Source organism: Mus musculus, chromosome 2 (assembly GCF_000001635.26).
Source record: "Mus musculus strain C57BL/6J chromosome 2, GRCm38.p6 C57BL/6J".
In the NCBI taxonomy this organism is placed as follows: domain Eukaryota; kingdom Metazoa; phylum Chordata; class Mammalia; order Rodentia; family Muridae; genus Mus; species Mus musculus.
Genome location: NC_000068.7, coordinates 11,530,861 through 11,555,762, shown reverse-complemented (window position 1 = coordinate 11,555,762; position 24,902 = coordinate 11,530,861). Strand labels below are relative to the sequence as shown.

At 46.9% G+C, this 24,902-nt stretch overlaps 1 protein-coding gene across 2 annotated transcripts in view; it reads left to right on the top strand.

The window, feature by feature from the left end:
- Positions 1–1,691: 1,691 nt before the first annotated feature.
- Pfkfb3 (6-phosphofructo-2-kinase/fructose-2,6-biphosphatase 3) overlaps positions 1,692–24,902 on the top strand; it is an 82,642-nt gene continuing 59,431 nt past the window's right edge. Inside the window, exon 1 of one of the 2 annotated variants that reach the window (XM_006497367.1) lies at positions 1,692–1,936. In XM_006497367.1, coding sequence (XP_006497430.1) covers positions 1,921–1,936 — 16 coding nt within the window. In that variant the 5' untranslated portion in view covers positions 1,692–1,920. The remainder of the gene's footprint in view (positions 1,937–24,902) is intronic. The other variant, NM_001177758.1, reaches the window with a different exon arrangement.

Sequence of the window (24,902 nt, the reverse complement as noted above, 5' to 3'; positions counted from 1 at the left end):
TCTTGGTGCCTGGAGCCATTCTGTCAGCACTTGGTTGCCAGGCTGATTGCTTATTCAGGAATGGCTCAGGAAGACAGGTTCAGCTTCTTGGCAGGTAGCAGAATCTCAGGGCAGTTGACACTTCAAAAGAAGCCAGCCAAAGTCGGAAAGCTGCACCGCAGGTGGCCCCACCTCAGTGGCAACAAGGTCTGTGCCAGCCCGCTTCAGGCTGAGGGAGGCGCTACACTCACCTAGACAGGACTGTTTACTAAATGGAGAGCCAACCTCTTGTCATTTGAATGGATGTTTTAAAGACTAGAAGTTCAGGTGATTCCTCATTTCTTCAGAATGCAACATAAAATAACACTTTCCTGCAAGGCAAAGGCATTCACCCCAAGAATTCTAGCCCTTAGGGGTGACAGACAGAAGGAGCAAGAGTTTAATGCCAGCCGGGCGTGGTGGCCCATGCCTTTAATCCCAGCACTCGGGAGGCAGAGGCAGGCAGATTTCCGAGTTCAAGGCTAGCCTGGTCTACAAAGTGAGTTCCAGGGCAGCCAAGACTACACAGAGAAACCCTGTCTCGAAAAACCAAAAAAAAAAAAAAAAAAAAAGTTTAATGCCTGGACACAGATTCCATCTCAAAGAGACAAAAGAAAGGGAGGGAGAGAGGGAGGAAGGAGATAGGAGGGAAGAAAAAAAAAAAGAAATAGAGAGTATATATATGGACTGGAGAGATGCCTCAGTGGTTAAGAGCACTGACTGCTCTTCTAAAGGTCCTGAGTTCAATTCCCAGCAACCACATGGTGGTTCACAACCTCTTCTGTTGTGTCTGGGAAACAGCTGTAGTGTACTCACATAGATAACATAAATTTAAAAAAAAAAACAACAATCAAAAACAAACAAACAAACAAAAAAGAAAGTATATCTACCACACCATTTAACAGAAATTAACTTTCTGAAGTGGGGTGTCTCATAGGATGGTCTTGAACTCTTGGGCTCAAGCAATCCCCAGCAGCTTTTCTGTGTGCTAAGTCAGGCTGGCCTAGAAGGGGCAGCGGACCTGCTTCCAACCTTCAAGTACTGGGATTAATTACCAGCCTGAGGACAGCGTACCCAGTTTGGTTAGTTAGTGAAAGCCTTAATTAAGTTAAAAGAGGAGCCTGCTTTGGGGTGTTTGGGTCAGTCACTGTCCAGGCGGTTGCCTTGTTGTCAGCCTCGCAGAGCAGAATGGACTGAATAAAGGTACTTCCCACTTCTCAAACCCTAAGCAACCCTTTCTCCTGACAGATTATCAAACTGTGGGTGAGGATCTGTTCCAGTCTCTGGAGAAACAAATCATTCATTCATCTCCATGACCTTACAAATGAACACTTCCATCAGGTGTGCCGGGTGTAGGTGCTGGGGGCTGGATATGGGAGCAGTAAAGGTGACAAAGTAATTTACCACGAATACTGTCAAACATGGGCTTTTCTAGGCTGCTCTCTCGGCCTTTATTTAGTGTCTATACAAGTCAACCAGCTATTTGAACGTCCCAACTTCATTAAGGCAAGAAAGATAAAATTCCTCCAAGTCTCTTCCTTCACCACACAGCCCGAAGGAACTGGTGGATGGGCTCATTTGCATCTCCTTCCAGGCTTCCATGCTTGGTCTCTGCATAGGCAGTCAGCTCTAGGCTCGGGGCGGGACCAGGTCGCCCACCCCGGCCTCCGGGTCGCCGCCCGCAAGCTCCCAGAGCTCACGGGTGACGCGACTCCCGCGCTTCCTGCTCCGCGGCGGAGCCTCCTCCGCGCCGTGACGTGCCAAGCTGTGACCAAATATGTCCCTTTCCCCTCCCTCGCCGGCCCCATCGCCCGCAGGCCGCCCCGAGCCTCGGGGCTGCCACTTGGACGTCCGCCTGCCCGAGTGTCGCGGGCCAGATCCCTGCGCAGCGTCCCCGGCGCGATGCCCTTCAGGAAAGGTAGCGTCTCTCGGGGTCCCGTGTGTTGAGACCCTGGTCCCCTCGGGTTCCGCCTTGCCTCCTCCTGCCCTGCACTGGCCACCCTGCCGCGCGTTACGCCCCTTCGCTCTGCCCTCCAGCCTTTGCACAGTCCCTGGCAGCCTAGTAGTGTCCGCGGCTACACCACGTGGATGCGGGAACCGGGGCTGGGCTGGGAGGCGGGGAGCGCAGCGCTAATCGCCGTACTTCTAGCGAACCCCAGGATCCTATTGCCTCTCAGCCCCGGGATGCAGAGGGAATGCTGAGCCGAGGATCTTGGTGTTTCTTTCTGGGGAAACTTGTGCCATTCTGATGTCCGGACCTCGGCAGACTGAGGGGGCCAGGACAGAGACTGCAGAGGGGAGGAGGCCGTGTTGCCGGTGCCAGCAGATCTTATGCTAGCTCTGCCTCCGCATTGTCACCCTGGGGAAGTAATTTTTACTCCGCACTTTTCAGTTTCCTGCTCAGCAAAATGGGCACAGGAAGAGAGCTGGCTGTGGGAGGACGGCAGAGCATAGAAAGAAGCAAACTGGTGCTCCTCTGAGGTCTGCCTGGTAGGACCACACGCAGTACCAGTTCTAGGCTTTGCAGGCTCTGCCCACGGCCACTGCTGCATCTAAGGTCATTCAACTTGGCACTCGGCCCTGCAGGCCAGTAGATTCCCATGGCTCCCTGCGGGGGTCACCAGAGTATTCGGTCCCATTTTACAGGCAAAGTTATGGAGGACCCACCCGGGTGACTGCTTAGAGCTGCTTAGAGCTGGGTTGGACTCCATGCGGTGATGCTCAGGCCAAAGCCTGAGTGGTAGCGGCAGAAGCGGAGAGTGGCCGGGGAACTTTCAAACCTGGACTATCTGACGTGTGCACTTTTGTTTGTGTTAAGAGGAACATTATTAAAGACCCAAGGCTCAGCAGGGCTGGATGGCTGGCATGTGCCTGTAACCCCAGTGCTTCGGCAGGTGGGGGAGAGATGGAGGCAGGAAGATCAGAAATTTAAAGCCTTCTAAACTACAGAGCAAGTGGGAGGCCCCTGGGACTACTTAAAACCTTGCTCAAGACAAACGAAAGCTGCCTAAGGCTCTCCCCTGGGGGGCCTATGGATTGTGGGTAGACGGAAAGAAAGCAAGACTCTCCAGGTGCTGGGCCAACGGAGCGTGGCTCTCCCAGCTGCCTCCACCCACCGTTCTTGCCGAGCTTCTCTTCTTTCATAATTCAGGTTGAATGGGCAGGTTATTTCTGTGGTTGCTGGGAGGCTAGAGTGGCCTTTGCCCCTCACTAGCACGGAGTGCTAAGGTACTAGTCCCAGCTCTGGGCTGTGAAGAGGACTGGCTGACACTCCAATGCTGGAGATATGGAAATAGGGGGTGGGGGGAGGGCATCGGTCATAGAGCAGGGCTGAGCAAGGCTGTTAACTTCTCTCAGCTGGTGATGGGTAAGCCCACAGCCACTGTCCTCAGGGTCTCTGTTGACCCACGCATACTGTGGCCACTTTCTCCCTGGACTGTCTTTCTTGAGGGTGTCTCACCTCATTAACTACATGGTGAAGAGTCTTTGATCCATTGATCTCCTAGTCTCCCTGTCCCTCCCCCTCCCCTCCCCAACCTCTCTCTCCCCCTCCCTTTCCCCCTCTACCTACTTCTCCCTCCCCTCCCTCCTCTCCCTTTCCTCCTTCCTTCCCTCTTCCTCTCCCCCTTCTTCTCCCTCTCCTATTTATGACCTTGCAGTCTCTGGTGGGCAAATTGAAGGAAGGCAAAGATGTCTGTCAGTCATCCCAGTGTTTAGGGGATTACCTTACTAATTAAGGTCTGAAATAATTAGGCTGTTCAATTAGGTTTTTTTTTTCGGGGGTGGGGGAGGGGGTGGGGAGTGAGTCTCCTATAGTCCTGGCTGTCCTGGGACTCAATATGTAGACCAGGCTGGCAAACTCACAGAGATCTACTTGCTTCTGCCTCCCAAGTGCTGGGATTAAAGGTGTGTGCCACCACACCTGAATCTCAGTTATGTTTGAATAAGATTTTGCCTCATTGCTTGCTGTGGTGACACATTCTCATTATGCTAGGTAGATAGATGCAGGATGTTCAGGAGTTCAAAACTTTTTTTTCTTTTTCTTTTTCTTTTTTCTTTTCTTTTTCTTTTTCTTTTTCTTTTTCTTTTCCTTTTCTTTCTTTTTTTTTTTTTTTTTTTTTTTTTTTTTTGAGACAAGGTTTCTCTGTATATCCCTGGCTGTCCTGGAACTCACTTTGTAGACCAGGCTGGCCTCAAACTCAGAAATCTGCCTGCCTCTGCCTCCCAAGTGCTGGGATTAAAGGCGTGTGCCACCACTGCCCAGCTAGGAATTCAGAACTTTAAAGATAGGATAGAATATAGTTCAAGCTGGCTTCACACTGGATGCACACTGGAAGCTGGCCTTGAACTCCCAATCTCCCCAAGTCCCGGATTGCAGGCATGCGCCTTTATCTCAGCAAGTAGTTTATTTATTTTTAAAAAGAGAGTTAACTGATTTTGTTGATTATTAGATGATAACGATTATGTTTGCCAACCAAGTTAGGCTCTTCTTTTGCTCCTTGTTTTAATCTGAAGAAGTGTCTTTACCCACTGAGCCATCTCACTGCCACTGAGTTGTAAACTCTTAGCAGTAACTCAGCAAGTAGGAATTGCTGGGACCTGCGGTGTGGTTTGTGTAGGTGTCCTGATTAACCATGCTCTGAAACTGCCTGCAGGTGACAGGGTCAGTTATGAAAGGGACACTCTATCCCATCCCAACCCCGAGCACAGGTAGAAGAAGCATATGTGGATCTATAAGTTTTTTTTATTTTTGAGCCGTTTGAACATATTAAGTGTTCAGAGTATAATTAAAAATAATAGGAAGGGCAGGGTGGTGGTGGCACACGTCTTTAATCTTAGCACTTGGGAGGCAGAGACCGGTAGATCGCTATATGTTCTAGGCTAGCCTGCTCTAGAGAGTAAGTTCCAGAAAAGCCAAGGATACACAGAGAAACCCTGTCTCCAAAAACTAAAAACAAACAACAACAACAACAAACAACTCAACAACAAGAATAGCACACCAATAAAAACATCATTTCTTCTTTCCACCCCAGACCAAGTGCAATCAAGTAGAGGAGCCTTCTTCAGTGGTCCAGGCGGAGGAGGCTTTCTTAGTGAGTCAAAGGTCAGAAAGGGATGCTTGCTAAGCCCATCCTTTGATATGGCTCTATGTCTTTAATATTTAATTACTTATTATTATTGTGTGCTCATGAGTGTGAGTGCAATGAAGGTCAGAGGACCACTGTGGAGTCGGTTCTCCTGCTGTAGCTTCCAGGTATTTAGCTCAGGTCTTCAAGCTTGTGTGGTAAGAGCCTTTGGCTATTGAGCCTCCACAGCCCTCTTTCTATGCCTTGACAACCACTCAAAAGGTCTGGGACCAGCCCTGTCAGGGGCTTAGAAGAAACATGTCTCAGGCAAGCTGAGAAGAGAAGAGTGAATCTTCCAGAGTAAAAAGCCTTTTCTGGAAGATTGTGTAGGATACAGGGAAACCCCACTGGTCAGTGAGAATGCTGTGTATTCTTAGGCCCAAGATGCTGAGGGCCATAGTAGCTGTCTGACTGAAGTCCTGACCTCTCGTGGAGGATGCAGGCAGCTGGCAGCAGCCGGGCTTCAGGGAGGACGCTGTGAGACCCTGTTTGCCTTTCTGTTCTCATAGCATTGGCAGTCCTGGAGCCAGGAGCCTGATGGTACTATCCACACAGGTCAACCTGCCTGGCTACACTGCAAGGTACATTGCCCTAGGATGGACAGTGGATTTGTTGGGACCACAGATATCAACCTTAGGTGCCTCACCCGCAGGGAGCACCCAATAACATGTCCTGAACTTCACTAGGGCAAAGTTGAGCAACTGCATGCCAAGTCATACATTCATCTTTGAAACGGTGTACCAACATTTTCCAGATAGACATGGGGTTCCCTCCTGGGAGCTCACCTCCTATGTTATCCAACAAGTGCCAAGACTGGAAGGTCAGAGGTTGGCATGGGGCGGTGAATCTGACTCTGCTGGCAGGGTTCATGCAGAGCATATACTAGGTGCTGGGTCCAATCTCAGCCCTGCATAAACCCTGTGGGGTGGTACACACCTATAATCCCAGCACTGGGGAGGTGGAAGCATCATACAAGGTCAGCCTTGCCTACATAACAAGTTCAAGTCCTACCTGAGACTGTACTGGAGGAGAAGGAGGAGGAGGAGGAGGAAGGAGGAGGAGGAGGAGGACTGCGAACGAAAATTAAGATGTGTGGAAAGACATGTTTATAATCCCAGTACTCAGGAGGCCGAGGCTGGCAAATCTGTGAACTCAAGGCCGACCTGGTTACATAGTAAGACCTTGTCTCATGAAATCAAAACCTTGTGCATGGTGGTGCAGTCCTACAAGCCTGACCCTTGGGAGGCAAAAGCAGGATTTCAGTGAGTTTGAGGCCAGCCTCGATTACATGAGACCCTGTCTCAAAACAAACAACCAAACAACCTAGCAACACTCTTCTGTTTTTCTCTACTCTCTTTAATACTAACTCTAGTTTAAAAACAAACAAACAAACAAACAAACCCTAAAACCAAAAAAACCCAAAACAAACAAACACACACACAAACAAACAAACAAAAAACCAAATAGAAGTCGTAACAGAGAGGTAGTTTTGAGATTTTGGTTTTTAAGAATAAACGCCTCCCCCCACCCTCTCCTCACCCCTGTTAAAGAAACTAGACTGTAGATGGAGAGAGATGTGTCTGACCAGCTGTGATGGATGAAGTCACAGCCTCTCTCTGAGTTTGGTGTTGTGGTGATAGTAAGGGACCTCCCGCCTTTCTGCCGCAGACCCCCGTGGTGTGACATTTTATAATATGGGTGGAGGGAGGAGTGTAGGGCCAGATCGCCTCATACACTGAGGTAGTACATGACACTTCAGCTAGGCATCTTGTCTCCCCACTGGTCTCCAGGGTGACTGCGGCTGTCATGAGGGAAGACTTTCGGTATTAGGGCTGACCAAGAAGCAGGACTGTAGAAACTGGTTTTGAGATCGGCTGGAATAGGAGAAGTTAGGAAATGTGAGATCTAAGAGAACAAAAAAGGAGGACAGGAAGCATGTCAGTTAGACACAGGAAGTCACGAAAGTCATGGTTGCATTTGGAAGGTGCTGTGGAGAGAGGTTGAGGTGGCACTTCTGCAAAAACGCGACACCTTAATGACCGGATCTTCCACGATGGAGACGGTTGTCCCACATACAAAAATCTCCAGGTTCTGGGGTTCCATCTTCAGCACCACAGAGAAGAAGAAATAGGGGAAGGGAGAAAAATGGAGAAAAATATCAGAGCCTCATAGGTATGGCTTAGTCTAAAGCCTGGGCTTGTGACTAAATTTCTTTTTTTGAGGTTTCTTTCAGGCCTAGTGTCTTCCAACAATAGGATTTTAAGTGTTCTTGCATGGGTTCGTTGTCAGAAGGGACAACAAATAGTGGGTCAACGTTTCACTAGCAATGATGGGCTGGGGAAGTAGCTCACTGGTGAAACTATGCCCACAATGTGCATGTAGCTGCGGTTGGATTCCCTAGTGTCACAAAAACAAGACTGCTGAACACAGCAGTTCATACCTGTTAATATCCACAAGAGATGGTGGCCAGAGGATTGCTGAAGAGTTTGAGGCTGGTGAGAGCTAGTTAGTGAGGTTCAAGGCCAGGCTCAGCTACAGTGTGAGATTTGGCCAAAACAAAATAAAACAAATAACAACAACTAAATGAATACAAAACCCAGGGCCATGTACATAGCTCAGTGAACAAAGTTCTTTACCATACAAGTCTGGTGGCCCGGGTTTGATCTCCAGAACCCATGTAAATAGGTGGAAAGAGAAAAATGACTTTTGAAAATTGTCTAATCTCCATACTCACTCATACCACAGAGGGGTGGGGGTGGAGGAATCTGATGCCCTCTACTGGTCTCTGTGGGATCCTGCACATAAACTCACACAGGCGAGCATGCTAAGTAAATCCTCTTACAGATTAGAACTGTTCTAGATGTAGTGGAGGGGGAGGGGCAAAGGGCAGGAAGATCTCTGTGAGTTCAAGGCCAGCCTGGTCTGCACAGTGAGTTAATGCCCCAGTGAGTTTATGGACAGCCAGAGCACCAGAGAGACTTTGTCTCAAAAAAGAACTGTGGAGGAAGAGGGGGAGGAGGAGGAGGAGGAGGAGGAAGAGGAGGAAGAGGAGGAAGAGGAGGAGGAAGAAGAAGAAGAAGAAGAAGAAGAAGAAGAAGAAGAAGAAGAAGAAGAAGAAGAAGAAGAAGAAGAAGAAGAACTGTGACCATTCCCTAAACAAAATCAAAGGCCAGGCCTGTGGTTCACACCTGCAGCCCAGTACTTGAGTGGAGGAGGAAGGCGGTAAAGGTTACCCTCAGCTGAAAATCCAGTTACAGCCTGGGCCATAAACCGCTGTCTCACAAAGTTCAAAACCAAAACCAATCAAAAAAAGCAAGGAAGTAGAGTTTTAAAAACCATAAAAATAACCAGGCCCAGACTCCTCCAAGAACGAATAAAAAAAAATAAAGGAAACAAACTCTCTAAGTTCTTCTAGCTTCTTTGCAGGTGCTGGGACCTAACAGTAAGGCTCTTTGTGTAAATCTGTGACCTTCAGGTCCACCCTCAAGGTGCTTTGTGTGAATCCTTGACCTTCAGGTCCACCCTCAAGACTCTTTGTGTGAGTCTGTGACCTTTATGTCCGCCCTCAAGGCTCTTTGTGTGAGTCTGTGACCTTCAGGTCCACCCTCAAGGCTCTTTGTGTGAGTCTGTGACCTTCAGGTCCACCCTCAGAGACCCCTTAGTATTAGTATGTCTGCTTGAGAAATAAGCAAAGAGAGGCTGAGAAGGGTTAGGTATCTTGCTAAAAGTCACACAGCAAATTATGTGAGGAACAGAGCTGCCTTTGCATCTGCCTTTCGAACATGGACCCAATCTGTCACATGCTGTGTAGTCTGGCCTGGCCTGGCCTGGCCTGGTCTGGTCTGGTCTGGTCTGGTCTGGTCTGGTCTGGTCTGGTCTGGTCTGGCACAGAATGGCATGGTATGTTGTGGCATGGTATGGTGTGTTATCTATGTCAGAAAAACAGCAAGTGATACACTAAACCTCTATTAACAATCAAGCTCTTTGTGAGAAGTAGAGAGACGGCATCACGTGAGAGATATATGCTCATTGGTGAAAAAAGGCCTCGACTCTATATCCCAGTCAGGACCTCCTTTTTTCTCTCTAAGTGCAGACCCCAAGACATCCTTAAGGAGGGAGCTTTGTCAGCCACTGATTCTCTCATTGATCCCACAGGAGCTCTGTGGTCTGAGGGAAGGTAATAGTTTCAAGTCTGTTTTAGTATCTGCTATCCAGCCCTCAGCATAGGTGGGGGCCACTCATCCCACAGGATGATGATCGGGTTCACTGACCAGTCAGTCTGTAAATAAGTATACCTCGGTCACTGCGCTCCCGCGAGACGGTTCTGGGAGTGGCTTAGGCAGGAAGAGGCAGTGGAATGACTTGGAAGCTAGGAAACGAGACACTCATAGGTCACCTTCATCAAGTACTGTCTGAGTGATTTCATTGAAGCCACTGGAGTCCATTTACCTATGTGTCTGAGAAGGAAGTGAGCTAATGCTCTCTTGGCTCTGACTCTGAGGTCGGTGTTGTCCAGTTGCTTGGATGCTTGTTACACACAGACACCAAGTGTGTTTGGCTTGCGGGGCTTCAGAGCAAAACTGGATGTAAGAAGAAAAGGGTGTGTGTGTCTCGGTAGGTATCGTAGCTCAGTTGATAAACGGCTTGTCTAGCATGCACAGAACCCCTGGCTTGCTTCACAGTCCTGAGCGTGTTGGTGCATATCTGAGATCCTAGCACTTGGGAAGATCAGAGTTCAAGGTCATCCTTGGCTACAAGGTCTGGCTGAGCCACTTGAGGGGGACAGGGGATGGAAGGATTCCAGCTGCAATTTTGTCCCCCCAAAGATAGTGCTGTGTATCTGTCAGTGTGTGTAGGTGAGAAGCTGAGTTCTCAGGTGAGTGACATGTGAAAGACCCTGCCTCCAGTCTCTATTCCTTTGGCTCTGACTTGAGTACTGAACTTGACATTGTTACTACATTGTATCCCCTCACTAAGCCTGCCTGCAACTCTGTGTCTCAGGGCAGGCTGTCCTAAGTACAAGCTTGCTTCCTGATAGGCTTCCCACAGTCTAACGTCTGTGTAAGTCCCTCCTGCTGTCTAGGGAAAGGGTGACTATGCACTTTTACAGTAGGTTAGAGGGAAAGTTGGAGGCCCTTGAATTTTCTTTGTATGCCCAAGTATAGTGTGAGTCAAGTACAGACTCACACAAAGCACCTTACTGTTAGTTCCCAGCACTTGTGAAGAAGCTAGAAAAACTTAGGGAGTTTGTTTCCTTTAATTTTATTTGCTTTATTTTCTTTAAATGTCAGACAACTCGAACTCTACAGAAAACGAGACAGTCTTTCTATGTAATCCATGACGTCCAAAAGCTCACCCTGTAGATCAGCCTGACTTTGAACTCATAGAGACCTGCCTGCCTGTGTCTCTCTGCCTCCCAAATTCTGGGATTAAAGGTGTGGGACCACCATGCCCAGTCTACATAGAGAATTTGAGACTATCCTGGGCCATATGAGACCCTATCTCAGATACCAAGAAGCTAGCCCCTTCTTCCCCCCTACCCCCCAAAACAACTGCAGAGTAGACACCAGTGAGAAGAGGCTGAGGAGGAGCAGCTCTGGTCTGGGGAGCACTGTCCCTCTTCCCGTTTCCCCATAACTGTGTGTACAACTCCTGGTGGTGCGCCTTAGGATCTCAGCGAGGAGTCTTCGCTCCAGGGTGTCTCAAGCCTTAGCGGAGATGATCGAGGTACTTGAAGAAGAGCAGACAGGCTTAAGGTTAACCTGCCCTCCCTCTGACCTTGCTTCAGAAACTGTCCTCTCCGACTACTCAGCAACAACCTCTCTCTTTTTTTTTGCAGACACTCTGTCAGGACGATTGTCTTGTTCCCCTTTCCCAAGGAGAATTTTTCAGAGGCTCAGGTGCCCCTGATGCACGTGGACACTGAGATACCAAATCCTTTTAGGTTAGCTGCTCTGCCGCCACGGTGTTGTTAGTGTAGGGCTTTGGACTCTGTAACCTTTCTCTTTAAGGCTGCTTTGACTGACCATCCAGTTGCACTGAGAAAGGAAGGGCTAATCAGTTAGTGGAGGCAAAGGGGAAGTTAGGGAGATACCTCAAAGGAAGTGTGCACTTTGAACCAGAAGAGAGAAAGTGAAGGTCTGACTTGGGCTCAGACAGACTTTAGGGCAAGGCTGCCCTTTCTGTTGAGATCTGAGCCTGCTGGCAGCCAGATGCCATCTGAGATCAGTGGGCACGGAAGCATTAGTAGCAGAAGGCCAAAACCTGACGTTTTTGTCTGAGTTGCACTTTACAATTAATTCAGGAACTCTGCCACCCCAAGGCAGCGTCTTTTGTAGCCCAGGTTGGTCATAAGCTAAGGCTGGCCTAAATCCTGACTCTCCTGTCTCTACCTCCCCAAGTACCACCATGCCCAGCTTTACTGGGAAACTGGTAGTGCTAGGGATAGAGCCCAGGTCCCCAGGCATGTTAAACCAGCATTCCACCACGGAGCACATCTCCAGTTCTCAAGTTTACTCTTAACCTCCTTGAGGCAGGATCTCAGGCTGCTTAACTATCTATAGGCTAGCCAGGCTTTGATCTTGTAATCTTCTGCTTCAGCCCTCCCCCAAAGCGGGCATCATAGGTTCATCTTATTGCAAAAATGTTTTTAAGGCCAGGCATGGTGGCACACGCCTTTAATTCTAGCACTTGGGAGGCAGAGGCAAGTGGATCTCTGCGTTCCAGGCCAGTCTTGCAACATGAATACACACACACACACATGCAAATGTATATATGTATATATATATATTTTTTTCTTCAAGCAGGGTCTCATTATATACCCTTGGGTGGCCTAAAGCTTGTCATGTGTGTGTATGTGTGGTGTGTGTGTGTGTGTGTGTGTGTGTGTGTGTGTATGTATATATGTATATACTGTAATTTTTTTTAAACAGATTTTCTCTACATAGCCCTGTCCAGACTCGCATTGAACTTACGGAAATCTACTGCCTTAGCCTTTCAAGTGTGGGATGAGAGATTTTTGCCACCATGTCTAGCAATTTAAGAAAAGTGTTTATTAAATGTTGTTTATTGCCGGGTGACGGTGGTGCACTTCCAGAACAGCCAGTGCTATGCACAGATAGACCATGTCTGGAAAAAACAAAAAAACAAAAGGAAGAAACAAGGATGTTACTTATTTTTATTTTACGGGTGTTTTGTTTAGAGATACATCTGTGTACTGTGTGCAAGGAGTGCCCAAAGAGACCAACAGAGGGCGTCGGATCCCCCTGGAATTGGAGTAACTGACACGTGGGTTCTGGGAACCAAACCTGGCTCCTCTGAAAGAGCAGCCAGTGTTCTTGTCCACCGAGCTGCCTCTCCAGCTCCTGCAATTTAATTTTTAAAATATTTAAACATTTTAATTTTTATGTCTGTGTATCACATGTGTGCATTGCCTGTGGAGGTCAGTAGAGGGCCTTGGACCCCCTGGGATTGGGGTTGCAGGTAGCTGTTAGCCCCCTTATAGGTAGCTGATGCTCTCCACCAAGGACCCGATTTTCCAGCCTCTTCATTGATTGTTTTGGGAAAGGGTCTCACTCTGTCACCCTGGCTGGCCTGGCACTTGTTTGCTATGAAAACCAGGCTGGCCTCAAACTCACAGAATTCCTCCTGCCTCTGCCTTCCAAGTGCTGGGGTTATGAGTGTATCACTACACCTGGCTTATTATTATTTTAGTTATGCAGCTCTGTGTGGGTTTGTGCATGTGATTAAAGTACACAGGAAAGCCACAAGGGGGTGCCAGATCCCTGGAGCTGGAGTTATAGGCAGCAGTAAAGCAGCTTGATGTGGACACTGGGTATTGAACATGGAGCAGCTGGGCACACTGTGTACTACTGATCCATTTCTTCAGTCCACTGCAGAGCTTTTAAGAAACTTGATGCCCCGGGAATTCTGGTAAATACTTTTGTTTGCTGATTTGGGATGATATTTCCTGACACAACACTTATCCTTAGGCTGTACAGTACACTTTATTTTCTAGTGTATTATATTTCATTGAAAAAGACTCTAGTTTTGCTAGAGTAAATGGACTCCAGGGACACAATGGTTTATACTTCATCATTGTGAAGCTATTCTTCTGTGTTCCAACCTATCTAGAGGTTGGAAGAGTTAGCCCTCTTTGACTGACTCCCTTGCAGCTAAAGTTTGGGGTACGGCTTAGGTACTGTGGAGACTGGAAGGCTTGATCTCCACCTTGTTGTGCTAGGGAAATGTGGTGCAAAGATGTGGTTCTTAATGGCAGGAAGTTAAGTCACAGAGGGCACACCCTTGAAGAGGATACAGCTTCTTCTACCTCCTGTCTTTGCTTTCTGACCACTATGAGGTGAGCCAGAAGGCTTTGTACTGTGCCCTCACTTAAAAAAAATCAACTGAAGCAACTACTTATAATGTGAAAGGAAAATAAACCCTTTTCCTTGTGAATATATAATAAGAGGGGGCAACAGGTGTGGGTATAGGGGCATGGGTTACAGAAAAGGCTTAGTGGTTAAGAGCAGTTGTTGCTCTTCCAGAAGAATGCAGACAGGAGTTCCATTCCCTGCATCCATTTCAGGCAGCTTACAACTACCTGTAACTCTAGCTCTGAGAGGTCCAACAACATCCTCTGGCCTCCATACTCATGTGTCATGCGCATACACATACACACACACACACACCCATATACATAATTTTAAAAATGAATGTATAATGCACTTATAAGTTGATTGATCCATGCATTTTTGTCACAGAGATGGAAAGTTGACTGACATATTGAATATCTAGTAAACCAGGTCTGAAGATACAACAAGGACATACAGCAGACAGAACATAGCTGTGGAGCTGGCATCATGACAGCTACAGTGAAGACAAAACCCACAGAGAACAGATAAGAAGACCGGGTGTGTTGGGGAATGTCTTTAATCCCAGCACTGCAGAGGCAGAGAGACAGAGGCAAAGGCAGAGGCAGAGAGAGAGAGAAGCAGGGAGGCACAGAGGCAGAGAGGCAGAGAGACAGAGGCAGAGGCAGAGGCAGAGAGACAGAGGCAGAGGCAGAGAGGCAGAGGCAGAGGCAGAGGCAGAGGCAGAGGCAGAGGCAGAGAGGCAGAGAGGCAGAGGCAGAGGCAGAGGCAGAGGCAGGCAGGGAGGCAGAGAGGCAGAGAGGCAGAGAGGCAGAGAGGCAGAGGCAGATCTCTGAGTTCAAGGCCAGTCTTGTATATTTTAAAATTTTATGTATGTAAAATCTATAGTGGGCAGCTGAGCACTGGGGAGCTGCGTTGCTGCTGAGTGGGTATGGGAGCAGAGCAGAGGCAGCCTCAGAAGGCAGTGGACAGCTCACATAGGTTCTCTACAACCACAGTGAAACCTTCATCTTTATGGATGGTTTTAATGAAGGCAGGTGTGATGCTTTAACTGAGAATGGGCTCTGTAGGCTCATGTTTGCATGTTTAGTCCCCAGTTGATACTGTTTGGGAAGGGTTGGGAGGTGGTGCCTTGGAGGAGATTTTTTTTGCTGGGTTGGGGGAGGGTGGGCTTTGAGGTTTCAAAAGCCTACCTCAGGCCCAGTTGTCTCTCTTTCTCTCTGCCTACTGCCTGTGGGTCAGGGTGGAAAGCTCCCAGCCACTGCTCCAGTGACGGTTCTTTTCTGCTTCCCACCATGATGATAACGGACTAATTCTCTGAAACTGTAAGCCATCCCCCCAGCTGAATGCTTCCTTTTATAAAAGTTACCTTGGTCATGGTGACTCTTCACAGCACTAGAACAGTGACTGAGTCGGCAGTACTCACTTGATGTGGAAAGCATGTATTCACTCTGTAACCACTTTCAGAGGGTAGAGTCAGGGGTGAAGCAATTCAGTCGGGTGGGAGCTTCAGGCACAGGCAATGCAGGCAAACAGATGGTGATGCAGAGGCTAGAGATGCAGTTCTTGTCCATGGGTCTGATGTGGGTGAGAGAGTGTGAATCACAGATGCCTCCCACAACTGCCTCCTACCTGCAGTTTAGAGATGCTGGGGTCACTGATTCCTTCCTTAGCAGCTGCACTGGAGATGAGGTGGTAGCAAACCACAGTGTGCTAAGTGAAGTCTTCATGACAAGCTAGGCACGTGCTGTCTTCAGGCCCTCTTTGGGGATGCCTTGAGTCACCTGTCTGAGGTCACGGTGACCTCCTGGAGCAGCTGAGGGCCTGAGGGCCTGTGTTTGATTGATGTTTTGAATAGCCAACACAAGGTCAGTATAACCTGCCTGAGTAGCAGTTTAGCTTCAGCTTGCGGTTCCAAGGGACTGAGATTCAGCAAATAGCCTTCTGCAGAAAACTACTGTGCTTTGAGTCAGTTACCCTGTAGACTGCTTTTGTGGTTGTGTTTTTATCCTTTAACGTGTATGTACGTGTGGTGTATGTATGTATGCATATGCACATGTTTACACATTTGTTAGTGCACATGTGTGCAGGCATGTATGCAAGCATGAGTGTGGGGACCTATGGGTATTATCAGGAATCTTCGTTGATCACTCCACCTTACTCATTGAAGCAGGGTCTCTCAGTCAAACCCAGAGCTCTCTGTTAAAGCTAGTCTAAATAGCCAGTTTGCTTTGGGAAAGGGTATCAGCCTTTTGAGACAGGAATTATAGACATGCTACCATGCACACCAGGTATTTATGTGGGTGCTGCATATGTATCTGAACTCTCATCCTCTTGTGTCTGCAGTAAGCGCTTTAACCTCTGACTACTTCATTAGGTCCCCGGTCTTCATGTTAAGAAGAATTAGCTGCGTATGATGATACATTCCTGTAAGCTTAGCAGTTGGGAGATAGAGGCAGGAAGATGAGGAGTTCGAGGTCATCCTCAACCTTAGTAGATTCAAGGCTAAAGTGTGGTATTCCACCTCCTATCTCAAAAAGCAAAAACAAATGAACAACAAAATCATCATAGCTCAAACCTGTAATCCCAGCACTGAGGGGGTGGAGGTAGAAGGTTTTCTGTGAGTTTGAAGCCAGCATGAACAATACAATAAGTTTTCAGGTCACGAAGACTACAGCTTTGAAACCAGATTTTAACAAACAAACAAACAAACAAACAAACAAAGAAGGAACTGAGCTTCTAATCCCAGAACTCAGAGTTCCTTAGCATCCATCACTGGGGAGGTTGAGGCAGAAGGATCAGCACTTTTAGAACCACATGGGAAAGAAAACAGTAGTAGGGCTGCTGGGGATAGAGCTCAGGGTTTGTCTAGCTGAGTCCCTGGTTCCCAAACAAATGTAACAGGCCCCCCAACAACAGCAGCAGCAACAATAACAACAACAGCAACTACAACAGCAGCAGCAACAACAGCAAGAACAACAACAACAACAGCAACAACAATATCAAGAACAGCAATGAGATCTTTAAGGAAACAAAACAAAAAACTGAAAAAACCTGACCCCCTCCAGCAGGTTGGGCACGTCCACTGAGTTGTGCCCTCATGAGCTGAAGAAAAAGGAAGAAAGAAGGACCTTCTCTCCAAACGGGACTGAGGAACACACTAAAGAGTTTCAGAAAAAGTTTGTATGCTGTACTTACACACACAAATGCCACTTTGCAAGCAAGACAACAAACATTTACCAAGTTCCCATTTTCTGGACATTTCTGAGTACTTAGTAGTCAGCCATCCATTACCAATCCTTCCTACATTTACATAAACTGTGAAGGGCTCCATTGTGAAGAGAAGAGTGAAACCCAAGCCAGGATTTCTGTACCAGCATGGCAGTCTGCAGCTGACCAAGTTCACCTTCAACCTGAGTGAACAACCCTTTCTGATTTGTGTTGGATTGCCCTCTTATCAGAAGCCGTGCATTCCATCAAACTTACATTCCCAGGCAAACTAGAAGCAGGTAGCTGCAGCCTCCATCTAGCTGACCACACATAAAGAGCAGGGTGTAGCCATGGGCAGCACCTGGAACCCTGTGGAGGGTAGAGACAGGAAGAGACTGGCTGCTAGCATTCCTCCATGTTCAGAGACAGCCCTTTCTAAAGGAATAAGGTAGAGAGTCACTCTTGCGCCCGACTCACCAGCAAGAACAACGCTGCAACAGGATCCTTCTGCACACATTTATTGGGAGAGCTTGATTGCAGAGGCGAAGAGACCCCAAGCCCAGAACTGGTGCTGCTTATATAGGCCTAGTAGAGGTGTGTCTCACACCTGGATTGGTTATGCATGGGTTATGCTTACCACCACATTTGCATGTCTCACATTTGATTGGTTAAATTGTCTCTCATCTGATTGGTTAATTCTCAAAACCTCATCTTGGCAAAAAACTTTACTGCCTATGTATGTGTGATGGCCAGCGGTAGCCAGTGCCACCCTGCAACGGCACATGTGGCTTCCCACAAGTCACAAAGCAGGACACCTGATGTCCTTCTTTGGCCTTGGCACATGTGACTGAACATACACAAATAGATAAAGGAATAACAAATCAAAAGAAGAATTTTATCAATTTGTTGTGGTTCTATAGTCCCCTTATAGTGCCTGGGCATAGCATCACATCTTTAAAAACAGATCTCCAGGAGTTCAAGAATAGCCTGGGTTCCATAGAGAGTTCTAGGCCAGTCAGAGATCCACAGTGAGACCCTGTTTCAAACAACAACAATAGCAAAATAATCCTCTTAAACACAAGTCAGTGTGCATTCTACCAAGAGTCTGGCATGCTGGTCTCGTGCCATTTCCTGTGACTTAGATTCTGTCACTGGAGAGTGCCAGAGGGAATCCATTTCTAGCTGAGATCATGTTTTTGTTAGATGCTGGTTTATATGAAACTTCTTCACTAGATCATTTAACTGAGCAAAAGGTCACATAGTTGCTACTGCTGTATAGGAAACCAACTTAGTCTCTAACCTTATAACACTCCCAAGTGCTCACTTCACAATGAATGTTCCTCAGTAGCAACACAGTGGCACAATGTTGCTATACCTCAGTGTTAGCAAACAAGTAACTTTACTGAGCAAGGAGACAGTCCTTTTTGAAGGTTCTATGGCTGTGTACTTCTTCCTGGCTTCTGTTAGAAAAACTGAATGACTAACTAGACCTTTTAAAAACCAGGCTGTAGGCTGGTGAGGCAGTTCTGTGGGTAAAGGCACTCACTGCTAAGCATGATGACCTGAGTGGGACCCCAGACACTCCCACAGTAGGAGAGAATGGACTCCAGAAAGATGTCCTCTGACCTCCATGTGTGCCTTTAGGCACATGAGTTCTGTCCCCATATTTAAATAAGAACATTTCCCAAGTTTTGGTGCTGAAGATGCAGAGGTAGAAGAAAAGTCATGAGTTCCATGCCAGCCTACACCTCTGGTGGAGTTGAGAATTAATATCATCAGAGCAGCCTTTATATAAAACACACACACACAAAATTAAAAATCATGCTGTGTGATTTGGATATGGTGGCTAATGCCTGTAATCTTAGCAATTGAGAAGATGAAGCAGGAGGGTTTCTGTAAGTTCAAAGCCTGCCTGGGCTACATAGTAAGTTCCAGGCTAGTCTGACTTTTGTTGGCAATGGTACTTATTTCTGTGTCTATGAGGCTGTGTCAGGCATCTGATAAACATAAAAGATGCTGTCCTCCAAATAATTTTAAATCTGCAATGGTTGAAATAACATCAGATATTCCTGGTGATATTTTCTTCCAAACTTGTCTCTCAGAAGTTGGAAGTCTGAGGCAGGAGGATTACTTGTATGCTCAAGGCTAGCCTAGCCACCATGACCAGAGTCTGTTTATTTTAATTAGAAAAGTAAAATTCTTAATGATAACATCTGATGACCACCAGAAGCAATGACATTTTGTAAAGGGCAATCAGTGAGGTCAAATACCAGAGCTCCTGGGGCATTATAAAGTATCTCAAATATATGGAAATTTAGAAGGAAATACCACCACAGTTATTTGATGTTCTTTTAACCATTGCCCAATGAACATATACTAGTTTTAAAACAAACAAAAAACATAGTTTTTTTTGGTATCTTTTCGTCATTGCCCAATGAGCACGTACTACTTTAAAAAACCAAAAAGTTGTTTTTTGTTTCTGGGCTTGGAGGTGCACATCTGAAATCCAGCACCAGGCTAAAGAGGCTACAGAGGCTAAAGCAGGAGGAACTTGGTTTTGAGGGCAACAGCAAGATCTACACAGCAAGATCCGTCCCTCCAAATGAAGATAATAGTAATAGCAAACTACAATGACATATATGTAAGAAAATTTTACAATGAAACCCATTATTTTGTATGTTCGCTAAAATTTAAATGAAGAAACCTCACATTTTGAAACTGGCGTTTGAGATGGAGTCTTATGTAGCCTAGACTGTCTCCTTACTCACTATAATATGACCCCGAAATTCTGATCTTCCTGCCTCCGCCTTCCAAGCGCTGTGCTTACAGTTGTGGACTACTGCCACGTTTGGCTTCCAAAAATTAATCATTAACTTATTTATTCATTTATTTATTAGGTCTCACCATCTAGCTCCGGCTTGTCAGAACTCATTATGTAACTCAGGCTGGCTTAAAACTCCTAGAAATCCACTACCTTCTGCCTCTAGAATGTTGGGATTAAAGACTTGTCTAGTTCAGAAAAGTAACCGAAGACAAAAAACAAACCAAACACTTCAGTAGATTGAATGTCAACCCTGGAACATTCTTTTCTGCCTCTGATTTCTGAGAGTGGCTATGGGGGTGGAAGCAACGAAGAAGGTAGGCTTATGTCCTGAAGTGGTTACCAGGGAAGAGGACCCGGAAGAACCCGACAACCCAACCTAGTGTAGGGGAGGAACCCTGTCTCTGAGATCCCTTATAGGAACATAGGGACGGCATCCTCTACTGTATCCGCGCCCAGAAAAGTGGTGGGTAGCACTGCGCGCAGCCTGGGCAGAGACTGCCCGCTGTCTCACCATCCTGAAGAGGTCAGCTCGGGACGCAGCAGCTGGCAACAAAGGGGCGTGGCCTAGAAGCAGGTCTGCGTAGATTGGCTGCGGCGCACGGCCGGCCCACGAGCTGGTCAGCGCTCGCTCCTCCCCTCGGGACTGTACGGCACGCTGAGTTCACGTGCCCGTCTGTGCTCCCAGTTGTCGCACGCACGTGTCTGTGCACCGCAGGCATGGGTGGAGGGCTTGCAGTCCCTGGGCTTCCCGCCTCTGCTGGCCCGCTGGGTCGCCTTCCTGGCAAAGGGAATTTTCCAAGAAGGCCTGGGAGCCGCTACGCTTTGTAAATAACTGTAGAGGAACCGAGAGGCGGGTGCGGCCGGGGTGGGCTTGCAAACCCACAAAAGAAAAACAGTTACAAGGACAGGTCTATTTTAAAAATCTATTTTTCCTTTCTCTCTCTCTCTCTCTCTCTCTCTCTCTCTCTCTCTCTCTCTCTCTCTCTCTCTCTCTCTTTTAAATTTTGAAACCTTGAACTTGGGCGATTGCCTAAGAGCACAGAGTGTTTTTAATCTTCGACAGTAGTACAATTGCTTGGCAGCAGAGTATGCCAACCCCCCTGATCACGGACGCGATGTTCTGCTGGGCATTTGTGTAAATAACTCACGGAAGCTGCTGTGAGAAGAATGCTTCCGATCTAGATGATCGCTTTGGTCCAGAAACGAGGAAGCCAAAGCTAGCTTTAGGGTAAGGCTCTGAGAACCCCTGAGGCTGCCCATTACCATCTTAGTTCATAGGACCTAGAATGCATTGCATCTGTGACTACACACAACACTTAGCTAAGAGGACAGGAAGAGTTGCTGAGCCGGTGAGAGTGGAAATGTCATGTGAGGCTTCCTTGTAAGCAGTGGGGATGCAAGATAAGGGCAGGATAGGAGAGGCTCATGATTTCGATCTGCTAGTATTTGGAAGGCTGGGTAAACAGGAGGTTGTGTTGGTCTTGCTTTTGCCTCGGGGGATATAAACTTATAGGAGCCAAATTTGAGATTCATTACTGAAAAATTATAGGGTTCTGTCCAGGAATCAGATTGAGCTAGAAGTTCACATTCACAGGAGAGAGAGATGGGTGCCTAAAACTCAGTTTTCATCTTGCGTACCCCAAGCCTTTGTGTATCCATAAAAGAATTTATCCTGATAGATAGATAGATAGATAGATAGATGATAGATAGGTAGATAGATAGATGATAGATAGGTAGATGACCTTGCAAAAAGTGATATAGTCTGCAGGGTTCTGCGTCGATTTATCATTTGGTCTGGAAGGTTCGCTCTTTAAGGTGTGTTGCTGCTCTATGTACAGGTGGAAAAGGACTGCCCAGCACTAAGGAAGGATGTCCCATCTCCACCTCACCAGGAAGTATGATCCTGACTATGGGTTTAACAAATACAACGGCATCGTGATATCAGCAGCTGTTCATTGTTTCCTACCCTGTCCCCAGCTTTCTAACCCTTCCCCTCCTCAAAGCAGATTAGATCTGCAGAGCTGTGTCTTATTTTTTTTTATTTTTTTATTTTTATTTTTATTTTTTTGGTTTTTCAAGACAGGGTTTCTCTGTATAGCCCTGGCTGTCCTGGAACTCACTTTGTAGACCAAGCTGGCCTCGAACTCAGAAATCTGCCTGCCTCCGCCTCCCGAGTGCTGGGATTAAAGGCGTGCGCCACCACTGCCCGGCTCAGAGCTGTGTCTTAAGGATGAATTTGACCTGAGTACTTATTACCTAGAAGATAACACAGAGTCTACTTCCCTGAAAAGTCAGGAGAGAGATGCTGGTCTGCATCAGCTCTGTGGTCCCTGGGTTTTGGTTTGGTATTACCCTAGGGATATCTGGGTATGATCGTATATATGTATAATCCTAGCAGGTAGTCAAGAGATCAGGAATTCAAGGCCAGTCTTAGCTTCATAGCAAGTTAGAGACCAGGCTGGGCTACGTGAGATCTTGCCTTTAAAAGATGTACACACACAAATACACAAACAGGCCTGCCCCTGCCCCTACTATCCTACAGGGTAGGTACTAATATCCCTTATTTCAAGAGTCAGAAACAGGAGGATTGCCACGAGTCAAGGGCAGTCTAGGCTACAAACTATGAATTCCAGGCCAGCCTGGGCTGCAGAATGAAGCACGAACTTTCAGAGGTGCTAAATGTTTTAGATAAAAATTTCCTTCTGTGTTTTTCTTTTTGAGTCAGGGCCTCATGTAGCTCAGACTAAGAACCCATCCTGAAACTTTGATATCAAAGTTTTGTTTGTTTGGTGGGTTTTGTTTGTGTTTTGCTTAGAAGGATTTACCCAAGGCAGCATTCACACCTGGTTGCTTCTCTGTAATGAGTGCTGTTTTTTTGTATTTTGTTTTTGTTTTTAGAGTTCCTGAAGTCATGTTGGCCTTAGATGGCCCTTGGGGAGAACACCTTTTGCATTCTTACTCTTGGGCCTGGAAAAGTATAATATGGGTATCCATGGTAACCAGTAGAGCGGCATCTCAGTGAGTGGAAGGCTATAGGTAGCTAAAACGAAGCCACCATGACTCAGTGGGCGTCTCAAAGACTGGCATCATCGCTGAAGAGTAGATCTTCTCTGCTTGAGAGACTTGATTTTAACGGGGGGGGGTGGCATAGGTGACACTGAAGGGAAGAGGGGACCATTGGGATCTGCAGAGGGGCTTACAGATTACATGGAATCTTGCTGGGGAGGTAGCTCAGCTGCTAGAGAACTTGTATGCATGTTCTGGCTACAATGGTAACCCTGGGAGCTACAATGGGTTCCCTGGTGCTACAATGACCTGGGAGTGGTGGTACGGCCGACGTCCCTGGTGCTACATGACCTGGGAGCGGTGGTACATGCCTATAATACCAGGACTCTAGAGGCCAAGGTGTTCAGATCATCCTTAACTCTCTAGGGAGTTTGAGACCAGACAGATGGGAACTGCACCCTGTTTTAGAAGCAAACAGCTAGGTGTGGTGACACATACCTTTAATCCGAGCACTAGGGAGGCAGATACAGGTGGATCCCTGGGAGTTTAAAGCCAGTGTGGTCTACACAGTCCAGCTAAAGCTATACAATTGAGGCAGTGTCTCAAACAATAAACAAAAAAGCCACCTCTCAATATTCACGTTTAAGAAAAAACCCAGATGCTGAGATCTGTCTGAAGAACTGACCAGGAGGGACCAGAAGAGATCAGAAGAGGGACTGTCCTTGCCTGCCTCCCAAATACACACTTATATAAGGTTGTTCTTCTTGTTTTTCTTTCCCTTGCCTGTGTGTTTCTTTAAGGCTTTCCCAGTCTTTTTTTTTTTTTTTTAGGTTTCAGTTCTAGAATGTTGAGATGGAAGGGTTTGTGGTTTTGTGTGAGACCGGATCTTGCTGTGTATCCCAAGCTATGAATCCAGGCAGCCTCACCCTCTCAGTGACTTCTCCCACCTCAGCATCCCGGATGTTAGGATTATAGAAAGGCACCTTTGCACTGGGCTATCTGATTTTGCTCCTAAGCAAAAGAGCCTTGTTTACCAGAGCTCTCGAAATAGATACTTAGTCTCAAGACAGGGTGTGGCATCCCCTAAAAATGGCTGAGCTCAGTTGTCATTCTATCCTTCATGGTTCATTCGATGGCTGGGTGGTCTATTGAAAGTAGCTTTAGCTAGCTACGGTCCAAGTGCTTTCCCTTCTGTTCCTCTAGTTTTTGTTTGAAGGGTGGATGTTTCTTTGAGACATGTCTCATGTAGCTCAGGCTAGACTGGAACTCACTGTTTACTTGGTTGTCTTTAAACTTGTATCAATGCTCCTGCCTTAGCATATTGTTAATTATTTGCTTATTTTTATTTTATATGCATTGGTGTTTTGATTGCATGTATTCTGTGTGAGAGTATCCTGCGACCCTGGAACTAGGGTCACAGACAGTTGTGAGCTGCCATGTGGGTGCTGGGAAATGAACCCAGGTCCTCTGGAAGAGCAGCAAGGGCTCCTAACCACTGAGCCGTCTCTCCAGCCCTGTATTTTTAAAAACTGTTAGCTGAGCATTGTGGCACATCCCTTTGATACCTGCTGTCAGGATGCAGAGGAAGGCAGATCTCTTCAGTATAAGGTCAGCTTGGTTTATATTTGAGTTCTAGGACATCCAGGGCTATATAGAGAGACCCTGTCAATAATAATAATAATAATAATAATAATAGTAGTAGTAGTAGTAGTAGTAGTAGTAGTAGTAGTAGTAGTAGTGTGTGTCTGTGCCTAGGTATCTTTATGGTGTCTTTAGAGGCCAGAAGAGGGCATCAGTTCCCCAGAACTGTAGTGACATGAAAGTTGTCACAAGACCTTTTATTGTTCTTTTTGAGACAGAGCTTCTCTTTCTTTCTCTCTTTCTCTTTCTCTCTCTCTTTCTTTCTTTCTTTCTCTCTTTCTTTCTTTCTTTCTTTCTTTCTTTCTTTCTTTCTTTCTTTCTTTCTTTCTTTCTTCCTTCCTTCCTTCCTTCCTTCCTTCCTTCCTTCCTTTCTTTCTTTCTTTCTTTCTTTCTTTATTTCCTTTTTAAAGATTTGTTTATTGTTATATGTAAGTACACTGTAGCTGTCTTCTGACACACCAGAAGAGGGCGTCAGATCTCTTTAAGGATGGTTGTGAGCCACCATGTAGTTGCAGGGATTAGAAGAGCAGTCAGTGCTCTTAACCGCTGAGCCATCTCTCCAGCCCGGAGCCAGGCTTTCTTGAAACAGGGTTTCTCTGTGTAGCCCTGGCTATGCTGGAACTTGCTCTGTAGACCAGGCTTCTAACTCCGGGATCTGCCAGCCTTGGCATACGCCTGCTGTTTGGTTGGTTGGTTTTGTGGTTT